Source organism: Nelumbo nucifera, chromosome 4 (genome assembly GCF_055504915.1).
Source record: "Nelumbo nucifera cultivar China Antique chromosome 4, China Antique-T2T, whole genome shotgun sequence".
Lineage (NCBI taxonomy): Eukaryota > Viridiplantae > Streptophyta > Magnoliopsida > Proteales > Nelumbonaceae > Nelumbo > Nelumbo nucifera.
Window position 1 is genome coordinate 78949748 of NC_142652.1, and position 13830 is coordinate 78963577.

General features: G+C 36.3%; 1 protein-coding gene across 1 annotated transcript; it reads left to right on the forward strand.

Annotated features, from left to right (window-relative positions):
* The first annotated feature begins 2710 nt into the window (after positions 1-2710).
* LOC104605120 (putative protein disulfide-isomerase A6) lies at positions 2711-13608 on the forward strand. Its single transcript, XM_010269743.3, has 11 exons — positions 2711-3009; positions 3828-3912; positions 4047-4144; positions 4280-4335; positions 4450-4567; positions 5443-5470; positions 5602-5693; positions 12365-12521; positions 12615-12739; positions 12976-13075; positions 13256-13608. Exons 1-11 carry the CDS (start codon positions 2858-2860, stop codon positions 13319-13321), a joined length of 1077 nt encoding a protein of 358 aa, XP_010268045.1. The 5' UTR covers positions 2711-2857; the 3' UTR covers positions 13322-13608.
* Positions 13609-13830: the final 222 nt, after the last annotated feature.

Here is a 13830-nt window from a genome sequence, read left to right on the forward strand (position 1 = left end):
GAGAGAGAGAGAGAGATTTGGCTTGAAAGGTATCGTCTTTGCTATGAAGATAAGCATTTGGCAGCTAATCAGGGGCCCATTTGGCATGCCTTTTTGAGAAGATCTTCTTGTAGCTCTAATAGTCAAAAGACTCATTGAGGTTTCGACATAAGATCTGGGCAGCCTGAAAGCACTTTGGTAGATGCGTGTCTTTCCGTGCATCTGCCCACATCTTTCTACATGAGATTAAAACGCGAAAGATGCGGTTGAAGCTTCCCGAAATAGGCTTCTTGCGTCTTTTCGACACACCATCTTTTAGTGGCTAGATCTTCCACGAGCCATACGGGCCCTATGTTAGTATTCGTATTCCAAATTAGATCTTTGAATTACATGCTTTGGCTCCTCAATATGGACGTTGAAGCTTTTTCTCTCTATAATGACTTAAATCTTTGCCTTGAATATAATTGGACTCATTTGTTAGTTGAATGTAATAACAGAATTCTGGTGAACATGATAAACGAACACAATACTATTGCTTGGACTATCCACTATCAATTGCAATAGGTCATTCCAATGATGGTGCAAATGACTGTGGCCATTACCCATGCATTTAGAGAAGCTAATAGATTGTATTTTTGTAACTATTAGATTTGTTGAATTTTTATTAGTTATTTATTGTAATTTTATTATAAATTTATTTTTAATAATTATATATTTTTGCTATAAAATTTTAATAAATATTGGAGACTAATTGTTATTATTTATTCGAGATTAGATTATTAATTTAGTTGACATTCATTATTGTTATTTTTATATTGTAAAAAAATTATTAAAAATAGTATATAAAACATAAATAATTATTAATTATTTCAAAAATTAAAATATACAAAAATTTGTTTACTCTTATGTGTTTTTATTGTTTTACTTTCACTTTACAAAAGCTTGTGCATCACACAAGTCCCCACTAGTTTAAAGATAAAACTACACTTACAACGAGACCTCTTGATCCACTTATTTGATCAACTTTAGTGTTAATAAACAATGTATTTGGAGTTCATCTTAAATTAACAAGATGCAACACACAAGATGGAATTTTTCGAGTTTGGATATGGTCCCAACAGTCCATCCAAATAACCACACCTAGGCACAACTGCAACAGCTGTATTGGGATCAAATTTGGGTTTGATTTATTTTGGTCTTTTTTGAAAGATGGATTTGTTCTCGATTCCAGTTTGGATCTGCTCTCAATAAAACCCGTTCCAAAATGATTTGACATTGCACATCTCACTATAAGATCAGGACCCACCACACATTAGGTGTAGAGTGCTGTATCATGTTCGAAGTGTTTTGGAACTAGGGGTGTTCGCCTATGTCATGTTGAAAGTGTTTTAGAACTAGGGGTGTTCATGGTCCAGATTGAAGAAGATCTTGGACAAAACTAATAAATTACAATTTGAGAAATTTTTAAACCAAATCAAACCATTTAAATATAAAAACCAAACCAAACCAAACCAAACTAAACCATCTATTACATTTTGGTCGTGTTTTTAATATGGTTTGAGCCATACTATTGTGTTTAACCCAATTAGAGAGCCCAAATAATATACATATCTATATAAGTAACAAATATAATCCAAATATCAAACTGAAATGTTAGAATACCACCTCTTACTATTATTAGACATATGTATTATGTTTGCCAAATACACACAAATAATTTCATGTAATATGATTTACAATTTGGTCTGGTTTTTAAAATTTAGAAAACTAGGCCAACCCATAAAATTATGGTCTAAAAATGTTTAGATCAAACCAAACCATTTTTAAAGTCAGAATAGACCAAACCGTCGATTTGGTTTGGTGCGATTTATCGGTCTAAACCATATGATGAATGCCTCTATTTGAAACGTATTTCCTTGGGAACAGATCCAAGACTTGCGGGGAATTGGGATCTCCTAATAACAATAGAACACGTTCCAACACCCGTCCAATAAGCCTGACACATGAGATCTCAGGAAGAGATTGGGACTCACCGCCATGAATGAAATGTGCGGTGTCAGATTATGTTGGAATGGTATACTGTTAGTACGTATTTCGTTTCAGGACATCTGGAGTCAAATGCGGGAGTGACTCGATCTCAATGAATCAATGCGAACCCAAGCCGAACGTACTGGAATAAGGCCGGCTCAGTGGTCCGGTCAATGCGGGTTTATCATTCCATCTGATCCGTTTACTTTACGGTCTTCAAAGATATTTTCGAATTCGCAGCGGCGCTTTATAGAGCGCGCCTCACAGGCGCTCTACATGATTACAACATAGTGAGGGGATCTGCTCTTAATAAATGGGCGCCTTACAGGTACATTGACCGTGCATTGAGAATATCTTCCGTGAATAATAATTAATAAATAAGGGAGACATTTTCAAAGTATGCGTGTGAGGCGCTTGTGCGGCGAGTGAAGAATAGATCCGGTCTCTACAACACATCCCAACCGTCTAGTAACAACTACGGAGATGTTCGCCATGCACGCTGAGATGTGCATATGAGGCGCATATGCGAACTCGATATTTTTAAGGTACACGTCATCATCGGAGGAACGGGAGCTCCAATCAGGATGCAGGTTCTGTCATGAATGACGAGCACAGCATATTCCCTCCACCCATTTATGCCAGGTGGCAAAAACGCCCGTCTGATTATATTTTTATAATGACAAAATCACCCTTGTTGAATGTTGAGTCTGTACACTTTGATCTGACCATTTACAGAACGAAATTTCTATAAAAAATCAACAATGCTGATCAATTCCCAGTTCTACCGTTGGGCACTTGGGCTATTTCTTCGCCGCCTTCGTTTTATTTTCCTCACTTCTTCTGACTGAACATGGCGAGTTTTCAGATCTGGTTCGCTTTCGCAACCCTAGCTCTTCTCTTTGCATCAGCTTTCGCAGATGATGTTACCGTTTTGACGGAAGCTAACTTCGAAAAGGAGGTCGGACAAGATCGTGGCGCTCTCGTCGAATTTTACGCCCCTTGGTATGACTTCCTTTTATCGTGTCATGTAATTCATTTCTTTGTTTCCATTAGTATCAAGGTCAATTTTTTAAAATGATCTGTGCTGGTTTGATCCTTGGGTAATTGGGTTCTTGAAGTGGTTGTGATAAGTTGTAGTGTAGCAATTTTGATCATGTTTGATGGAGATCTGAGATTTTTAGGTTCTGATTCTTATATATGCCTATATGGAGAATGCGTTTAGACGATATTCAGATCTAGCTGAAATTAGTTTAAAATGATTTGTGATTTTTTTTTTTCCTTTTACGGAATTACTTTTCTATAGAAATTTAGGTAGGAGTTCAAATAAAATAGTTGCAAGTGATAAGTGGAATTTTAGTTCCTTTTCTCTTCTTCATTCTCTAATTTCTTGGAGCTTTGGACTTTCATCCATAATTGTCATTAAAGTGTCAACTTTGTTTAAGATTTCGAGTTGAACCTTTTCCCCTTTGGCAATCCCTGCTCTAATTTCTATAAACTTACACTGTGGGTAGTTAGCTTCAATTTGAAGAGGGATCCACTATCACGTCTACTGCCTCTGTGATGGCAAAAGTTGGAATACGTTGACTTTCCCATTGAAGTTAATTGGGGAACCCAATAATGTTGGTTCCATCATGGTGGAAACTATACATGTATTTATATCAAGCATGTATACGTATGCAGAATGCCATTTCTTTTCAGTAGAGGACTTCTGCAGAAAGGCGAAGGAATTTATGAAAGTTGTTTACCACGTCATATCTCAGCTTCTCGTCTTGCATTGTCATGTTATAGGACAGGAATTCTAACTTTACTTCTCATGACAGGTGCGGGCATTGTAAAAAGCTTGCTCCAGAGTATGAGAAACTTGGTACAAGTTTTAAGAAAGCCAAGACTGTTTTGATTGGAAAGGTAAAATTTTACATTTTGATATTTAAATTGTTTTATGCAGACTTCTGTAATTATAAAATTTTGACAAAACTTTATGACTGTTCGTTTATTAATACTTTTGCTCACTCCTCGCGATATTGCTTTTTTTGATGTAGGTTGATTGTGATGAACATAAGAGTCTTTGCAGCAAATATGGGGTCTCTGGATATCCTACAATTCAATGGTTTCCTAAAGGATCATTGGAACCCAAAAAGTGAGGAAAATATTGTATCTATTTCTCTACACTATCTTCAATCAAACAAATTATCCTTTTTCTCTCTTTTCTGTTGTCACTCTCTGTTATTTATCCCTTTGGATACATGAAAGTTGAAACGTATAACTTGTGTAGGTATGAAGGACCACGTACTGCAGAATCCCTTGCTGAATTTGTGAACACTGAAGGAGGTAATCTGCAGAATTGTCACTCTCTGTTTTTTGCTAGTTTTCACCAAGTGTTTTGATTCTTTATGACTGGAGATTTTGTTGGCATTTTTCCACACTTATTTGGGCTGTGTGCAGGAACCAATGTGAAGATAGCTACTGTACCATCCAATGTAATTGTTCTTACAGCAGATAATTTTGATGAGGTTGTTATGGACGAAACAAAAGATGTTTTGGTCGAGTTTTATGCCCCATGGTAAGGATTCTTCTTAGCAGTTTAAAAAGCAGTTGCCTAGGAGAATGGTGTTTGACTCCCCTTATTTGCTTTAACATTTCCAAGTTTTTTCCACTATTAAAATAGGTGATTCTTTACGTGTGTCATGTTGGCTGTGCAAATTCCTGATTTTATTTTATTTGCAATGCTATGCATTTAAAGGAGTTTCCTCTGACTAGGTCTTGGGAACCATTCCATGCCTTGTATGGGTTTTACTTTTGACAGTGACCCCTTGTTATTACTCCATGCCCTCTTTCTTTGTTATAAAAAAAACACTAATTTGACCCACTAAGACGATTAAGATAGTAACAAACTAGAAATCAACTTCAAAGGAATTCAAATTGAATAGAATTCTGATAATCTAAAAGTTATGAAATTGCAATTGATGCAGGAATTAGAAGGATTATATTTGTTTCTCCATGGATTCTTTTCCTGTTTTTCTATCTGCAATTCTACATTAGTGTTACATCTCTTTCTCTCTTAACTGAAAAACTGAACTAAATAAAGTATTTATACTAATACACACACACACACTAGAGTATCACCAACCTTATACCACTTTACTAGGTCAGCAATGCAAATACTCTTTCACCATTCCTCTCTATCTGAGGCTATCCTAAACAGGTATGCATGTGTCTGTGTTAATGCTTGTGTATATGTGTTATTTATGTTGAACATGTATTCCACTTAACATTTTTCATTACATTTAATTATCTCATTCTTGAGTTTAGAGCATGCACTTTGATTCCCAGTGAAAGTTAACTAATTTCTTACTTTTCGGTTTTCATATTTTATATAGAATACAGTTCAATCCTATAAATTCATCATCTTATGAACCATGGCTTTTTACTTTGCAGGTGTGGCCACTGCAAAAATCTAGCTCCTGTAAGTATAATACAATAAGAGAGCTTTGGTATTGTTATTTATAGTATGGTTTTTCTTAATTTGACCATGTTGATTAAAAAGGTTTATAATATATTTGAACTCTGATAATTGTCTGCCTCCCTTTTTTCTAGACTTATGAAAAGGTTGCAACAGCATATAAATTGGAGGAAGATGTAGTAATCGCTAATCTGGATGCTGATAAGTATAAAGATCTTGCTGAAAAGTAAGTCTTAAACATGTTCTAATCTCTTTTGCCACTGGAATGATGATAATAATTTATTTTTCTTATGATAATAAATTTCATCAAATTATCAGTTGGATTAAGAGATTGCATTTCCAAGAAATCTGTTTTTTCTCATGCATAGGGGCTTAATGATTTGGTTGGCAATTTAAAATAATTGAAAAAAGGAAAAACTCATAGTGCTCTGATGGATGCAAGTGGCCGTTGGAACCACGAGTATATTATTTTTAAGATAGTTTTGAATGTGGTTCCTGGAAAATGCAACAACATAGCAGCTATAATGATGGGAATCAAGGTTGATGGCAGCTCTTATTTACCAGTGATTTTGATGGCATGTTATAGATAGACCTAAACTGTTTCTATGGTTGTAGTACCACTTCCATCTTTGAAATCATGCCTTGGATGGTGTAAAATTTATGATACTTCAATTAAAGACAACCACCACATCATTGGCCTTCACTTAAAGAATTGCCTTGCACTAATGACCTCGTAACTAGGTTTTCCTAGAAAGGTAGTGGTTCAATTTTCTTTCAACATGACATATCGAAGAAGAGACAGAAAGATATGAAGAATGGGATAATCATTTGTGCTTCTGTACATCGAAATTTATAGCTCTCTCTAGGATACAAACTAGGTAACAAATCTCCCTAATTAAAGGATACAAACTAGGTAACAAATCTCCCTGATTAAAGGATACAAACTAGGTAACAAATCTCCCTAATTAAAGGAAAGATAAAGCTGATTCCTAAAAATTTGTACAGCTCACAAATCTCTCAACTACCTAAAATAGCACATAATCAGATATAATACATAATTACAGAAATCTTCCAACACTCCCCCTCAAGCTGGTATGAATATATCACTCATGGCAAGCTTGCTAACTAAGTTCTCATACTGCGCCCTAGGAAGCCCCTTGGTGAGAATGTCTGCTACTTGGCTCGTGGTGGGTATGTAGGACATGCATATCACACCACTGTCTATCTTCTCCTTGATGAAATGTTTATCCACTTCTACATGCTTTGTTCTGTCATGTAGAACTGGATTATGAGCTATGGAAATAGCTGCCTTGTTATCACAATAGACTTTAATAGGTGTTGGTGTAGGAACCTTCAACTCTTCTAGGAGCCTTTTGATCCATAACACTTGACAAAAGCCATGTGCAACAGAGCGGAATTTTGCCCCTGCACTACTCCTTGCTACAATTCTGTTTTTTGCTTCTCCAGGTGACCAAATTCCCTCCTACCAAAGTGCAGTAACCTGAAGTAGATCTTCTATCATTTACATCACCTGCCCAATCTGCATCTGTGTAGGCTTACCCCTATTTTTGAACAAGAGTCCTTTCCCCGGAGTTCCTTTTAGATATCTCAAAATCCTGAACACAGCTTCAAAGTAAGTCCAGGTGAATACATAAACTGACTTACTACACTTACTGCAAAGGCTATGTCAGGTCTTGTGTGTGACAAATAGATTAGTCTTCCAACTAATCTTTGATAACGTTCTCGATCAACCACCTCATTTGCTGTTACTGCTTTTAACTTCATATTTGGGTCCATTGGAGTTTCTGCGGCTTTACAACCTATCATTCCCTATCTCCTTGAGCAAATCAAGAATAATAATGTATTTGCGTTGGTTGATAAAGATTCCCTCCTTGGACCTTGCAAACTCCATTCCGAAAAAATATTTAAGTTTTCCCAGGTCTTTAATGTCAAATTCAGCCTCAAGCTTATATTTTAACTTGTTGATTTCAAATAAATCATCCCCAGTCATGATAATATCGTCTACATACACTATCAAAATAGCTATTTTACCTTCGGTGGAGTGCTTGAAAAATAAAGTATGATCAGTTTGGCTTTGTGAGAAGCCGTGCCGCCTTACTGCATCCCCAAATCGTTCAAACCAAGCTCTTGGTGATTGCTTTAGCCCATATAGGGATTTTTTTAACCTACAAACTTTGCCTCTTCCAAGACTTTCTTCAAATCCTGGTGGTAGGTCCATATATACTTATTCCTTTAGGTCTCCATTCAAGAATGCATTCTTGACATCGAATTGACGAAGTGGCCAGTTAAAATTAACTGCAAGAGAAAGAAGTATTCTGATAGAGTTAATTTTAGCAACAGGAGCAAAAGTCTCTTGGTAGTCTATACCATGAGTTTGGGTAAATCCTTTTGCTACGAGTCTTGCTTTGTATCTCTCCACACTTCCGTCAGCCTTGCACTTCACTGTAAACACCCATTTGCACCCGATTGTCTTCTTGTCATGGGGTAGATTAGTAATACTCCACGCATTACTTTTTCTAAGAGCATTCATCTCTTCCATCACAACTAACCTCCATTTCGGATCATCTAATGCTTCTTGAACAGTTCTTGGCACATACAGATTAGAAATCCTAGACACAAATGCTTTATGAGTATGTGATAATTTCTCATATGACAAGTATTTTGCAATAGGATGTTTTGTGCAAGCTCGGGTACCATTTCTTAATGCAATTGGAATGTCAAGATCTGAAGATGACAGATTAGGCAAATCATTAGATAAAGACAGAATAGGGGTAGAAGGATTACTCTGAGTTGTAGGACCTTCACTCGGCAAATTGGATTGGACTTCTGCTGTAGGAACAACTGGAACAGTAGTACTTTTGTGAAACCTCTTCCTGGTATAAAACTGAAGCTCAAGATGAGGATTGTGATTCGTTTCAAGTACTTCTCCCCTTGTCTCTGATAACGTAGTATCTGGAAAATTTAGATTAAGAGTACTATCACTAGGTTCCATTCTTTCAACAATTGTTTCCGAAACTTGCTTATCAGAATTAATCAAAGGAATAAATTCTTCTAGAATAGGTAAAGTTTCCCAAAAATTATCTTCCTTACTTATGTTCTCCCCCTGAAGAGAATTTTTTTGAAAGAAAGGTTGGTCCTCAACAAAGTGTACATCCATACTCTCAAAAAATTTCTTTGTAACTGGATTAAAGCATTTGTACCCTTTTTTATTAGATGCATAACCAAGAAACACAGATTTTTCAGCTTTTGGATCCAGTTTTGATCGAAAAACATTTGGTATATACACATAACAGACACAACCAAACACTTTTAAAGGAAGATCCGTAGTTATTCGAGATGTAAGAAAACAAATTTTCAGATTCTGTAAAAGAGTTTCATATTTTAAAACTCGAGATGACATTCTATTTATCAGGTAACATGTAGTTAGGAGAGCATTTCCTCAAAGATATTTAGGTACATTCATAGAAAACATGATGGCTCTAGCTACCTCAAGAAGGTGCCTATTTTTTCTTTAAGCAATTCCATTCTGTTGTGGTGTGTCATGACAAGTTGATTGATGGATAATACCTTTTTCAGTTAGAAATGCTCCTAAGTATTTGTTAAAGTATTCAGTCCCATTATCTGATCTTAGAATACCAATTTTGGTTTGAAATTGATTTTCAATCATTAGGAAAAATTCTTTAAATCTTTGTTCAACCTCTGATTTCCTTTCCAACAAGTAAACCCAACATACCCTTGTATGGTCATCAATAAAAGTCACAAACCATTTTTTTCCAGAAAGAGTGTTAACCTTAGATGGGCCCCAAACATCACTATGTAACAAATAAAATGGTTTTGAAGCAAAATAAGGTTTTATTGGAAATAAAACACGATGATCTTTAGCCAAATGACAAGCCTCACAATGAAGTTTTGACAAATCAACTCCTTTAAACAATTTAGGAAACAAATGTTTGAGATATGAAAAACTAGGATGCCCTAATCTTCTATGCCATAATATAACTTGATCACAAACAAGGATTGAACTCGTACTACTTAAACCATGAACTTTTTTATTACCAGTAGCGGTTTCATCAAAATAGTAGAGTCCATTTATCTCTCTCTAGCAGTTCCAATCATCTTCCCCGAGTTCTGGTCCTGAAAAACACAAGTGGAAGGAAGAAAAAGAATGGAGCAGTTAGTATCTTTCGACAATCTGCTGACAGAAAGAAGATTGCAGGCAAGTTTTGGAACATGTAAAACAGATTTCAGAGTAATTTTTTCTGAAATTTTAATGTTTCCTTTGGTTGCAATAGATGAAAGACTACCATCAGCTATTCTCACTTTTTCAATACCAGAACAAGGATAATAGGAACTAAATAGGTTAGAGCAACTTGTCATATGATCGGAGGCCCCTGAATCTATGATCCAAGGACCAGATTTTCCTAGAATTGAGAGTGCCAAAGAATTTCTACCTGTTTGTGTCATAGACCCGACAGGAGTATTAGGTGACAAATAGGATTTTAGAAGTTTAAGAAGATGATCTATTTGCTCTTTACTAAATGGGGATGATTCAGCCTCGTTTGCTGTAGGTATATTCTGTTCACCAGGTTTGTTCGCCCTCCAATTTGATGGTCTCCCATGTAGTTTGTAGCAATTCTCTCAGGTATGGCAAGGTTTCCCACAGTAATCATAGCGTAGGCTATTCTTGTCTCCAACCCGCTGATTTTGGGCTGACTTTCGACTGACTTGGGCCTTGGAAATAATCAGGGCTGACCCTTCCACAGGTTCGGTTGTACCTGCAGCCTTCTTTCCAAGCATCACTTGTCTCCAGCTTTCTTCTCTACGTACTTCTGCAAATACCTCACCGATTGGGGGCAGAGGATTTCTTCCAATAATTCTGCCACGAACCTCATCGAATTCAACGTTTAAATCTGCAAGAAACTTGAAGACTCGGCCAACATTCACCATCTTCTTGTAATAATTGCAATCATCGGGTGACTTCCACTCATAATCGTTGAATAAGTCTAGGTCCTGCCAAATTCTCTTAAGAGAATTAAAATACTTAGTCATAGAGTTCTCACCTTGGCGAATATCTCCGAGTTGTAGAGTTAATTCATACACTTGGGATTGATTCCCTAAATCAGAGTACATCTGTGAGACATTGTCCCAAATTCCTTGGCTGTAGAATAGTAGAGATAATTTGCACCTATCTCTTCAGTCATGGAGTTAACCAACCATGTCATCACCATGGAATTTTCAGCATCCCAAACAGCATAGGCTGGATCCTTCACATCAGGCTTCTTCGTGTCTCCTAAGATATAGCCAATTTTCCCTCTCCCTCTGAGATACATGCGAACAAACTGTGACCACTGGAGAAAATTGTCACCATTTAGTCAGATTGTAGTGATCTGAATAGGGTGATTTTCAGGCAGATTCCGGACAATCTGGGGCTCAGGCTGAGAGCTGGACGTGGCTTCGAACATTTTTAGGGACAGAAACGCAGAAACAAACCCTAGGTCTTTTCTGCTCTGATACCATAAAGAAGAGACAAAAAGATATGAAGAATGGGATAATCATTTGTGCTTCTGTACATCAAAATTTATAGCTCTCTCTAGGATACAAACTAGGTAACAAATCTCCCTGATTAAAGGATACAAACTAGGTAACAAATCTCCCTAATTAAAAGAAAGATAAAGCTGATTCCTAAAAATTTGTACAGCTCACAAATCTCTCAACTACCTAAAATAGCACATAATCAGATATAATACATAATTACAGAAATCTTCCAACACATATGATGGTGTGTTGTGCCTGGAATTATGTAGGAAATCCATGTTAAAAATCATAATCTTGTCAAAAAATAAAAAAGAAAAAGAAATAGGAACAATGGACTTGTCTCAGGGGTGAATGTATGAATATAAGATGGGTATGAGGGAAATAAACTACAATATCAGTGCACCATTGGAATGATGTAATTAACTCTGTATGTGTGAGTTGACTCGTCTTTCTAGCATAAATATTCTGCAATTGGGTCTTCTGGTCTTGTTAGAGTCCCCAAGTTACATGCAAGTATAATCTGTAGATCCTTGATATTATTGAACGTATGATGAACACCCTACAAGTTTTATGGCAGACAATTTAGTATGAAAAGATGCATCCCATTTTGACTTTTAGATGTCCATGGTTGGGGCTATGTGACTTTAACTTCCATTTTTTCCTCCATCAATCTAATTAAAATCCTGATTCGACCCATATTAAAGGCACTTCCTGGAATTGTTTTGTGGGCAAATTGACTCTAGAAAATTTTTAATTGCTTCAGACAGTATTCGAGAGTGCAGCATGAGTCTTATTGCCAGACAACAAACATGCAAATTGGCACTCTGCGGAATTGTTTATTGGTTTTTCATGCATAGGAGCTTGATATTTTGGTTGGCAATTTGAAATAATGAAAAAAAAAAGTCTCATAGTGCTCTGATGGATACAAATGGCCATTGGAACCATGAGTATATTTTCTACCTTTATGGAATTGCTTATTTTTTGGACATGTTGTTTCTTAACTGCCCAACACTCTGCTCCATACAACATAGTTGACCATACAACTGTTTTATAGAATTTTCCTTTTAGCCAAACTGATATCTGCATATAATTAACAGTAAATTGTCCATAAACCTAATTTTGCATTTAATCATTCTTTAGTTTCATTAATTAAATATTATGTCATAAGCAAACATTTAGTACTGTGGGACCTCTTTAATATGTATAGTCAATTCATTCATGACTAGTGCAAATAAATAAGAATGAAAAATGTACGTCGGCAAATTTTACAGTTGGCATTTCTTGGACATGTAAAAGTTATTACTACTTGTGGATCCTGATAAGTAAATGCTGTCTATGCAGGTATGGTGTTAGTGGCTTTCCTACATTGAAATTCTTCCCAAAAGGTAACAAAGCGGGTGAAGACTATGATGGTGGTCGAGATTTGGACGACTTTGTGACCTTCATCAATGAAAAGTGTGGCACTAGTCGTGATGGAAAAGGACAATTAACATCTAAGGTAAGTAGAAGATTGACTCAGAGATTGCCAGTTGTGTAATTAAATTCGTTTTTTTTTTTTTTTTCTGAATATATGATTACTTGGGTGATACAGGCTGGTATAGTTGCAAATTTGGATGTCTTGGTGAAGGAGTTTGTAAGTGCAAACAATGATGAGAAAAAGGCAACCTTTGCACGGATAGAAGAGGAAGTAGAGAAGCTCAAGGGTTCATCTGCAAGGTAACTGATTGGCAGGATCTTTTGCATCTATGTCTAAAACCTGGTTTGTGCAGCCAGTGTCTTGTGGGTAGGCTTGTAGTGTTGTGGGTAGAAGATCCAGACTCCTACAAGGCAGGCTGTAATTGACAGTTCAGACAGTAAATGGCATGCTAAAAGAGTTACAATCTACAACTTGCAGTTGAAGTAGGTAATGTGGCCTTAAACAGGAATTTCATTAGCTTTTCTGCTTTTCTCAGGCATGGCAAGATTTACTTGAAAGCTGCCAAGAACTGTATGGAAAAGGGTCCAGATTATGCTAAGAAAGAGACTGAGAGGCTACAGCGCATGCTTGACAAGGTAAAGTGACAATTGACAAATCTCAGACATAACAGGGGGCCATTCCTGTCTGAACCAAACAGACTATGGGAATGGGCCATTCCGATTCCGATTCCGACTATGAACCAAACGGACCTGAATTTCAGGTCTGATAATTCTAATGTTTATTCTTTTTGTCATTTCTCTATCTTTATGGTGCAGTCAATCAGCCCTGCAAAGGCAGATGAATTCACGCTGAAGAAGAACATCTTGTCAACCTTCGCTTGATCTCAGTTGGTCAAACATCAGTAAGACTAGATTTTGTCCTTGGGGGTATTTCTCCCATGTTTTCAGCTTGGGGTAAATACTATTTTGGGATCTGTCTTGTTATTTTTCTTTGTACTGTATGCATATGCAGGTCTAACTTCTGAAAACACCTCGAAGTTGAGAGTAGTTATACTTTTAGCAATGAACCTAGTGAAAGTGTGAAACTGCACCTGCAACCTACTAATTGTCCTCTTTCTCACAATTACAGAAACATGAATTTTGGAATGTGGAGAGCACTTTTCTTTTTATGCACCATGTTTTATGATTTTTCTTTATTTCTAACGATTCCTATGCGATGCACAAGGAAACCCAATATCCAATAGGATGACAGAAAGGATTAAAAAGAAATGTTGTACAAGACAAAAAAAAGTAATGAAAGAATCATAAATTATAAGTCAACAATAATGTATTTCAAATTTGAAATTACTGTAAGTGTTAATTAATTATTGGTAATTAACAGTCGAAATTAA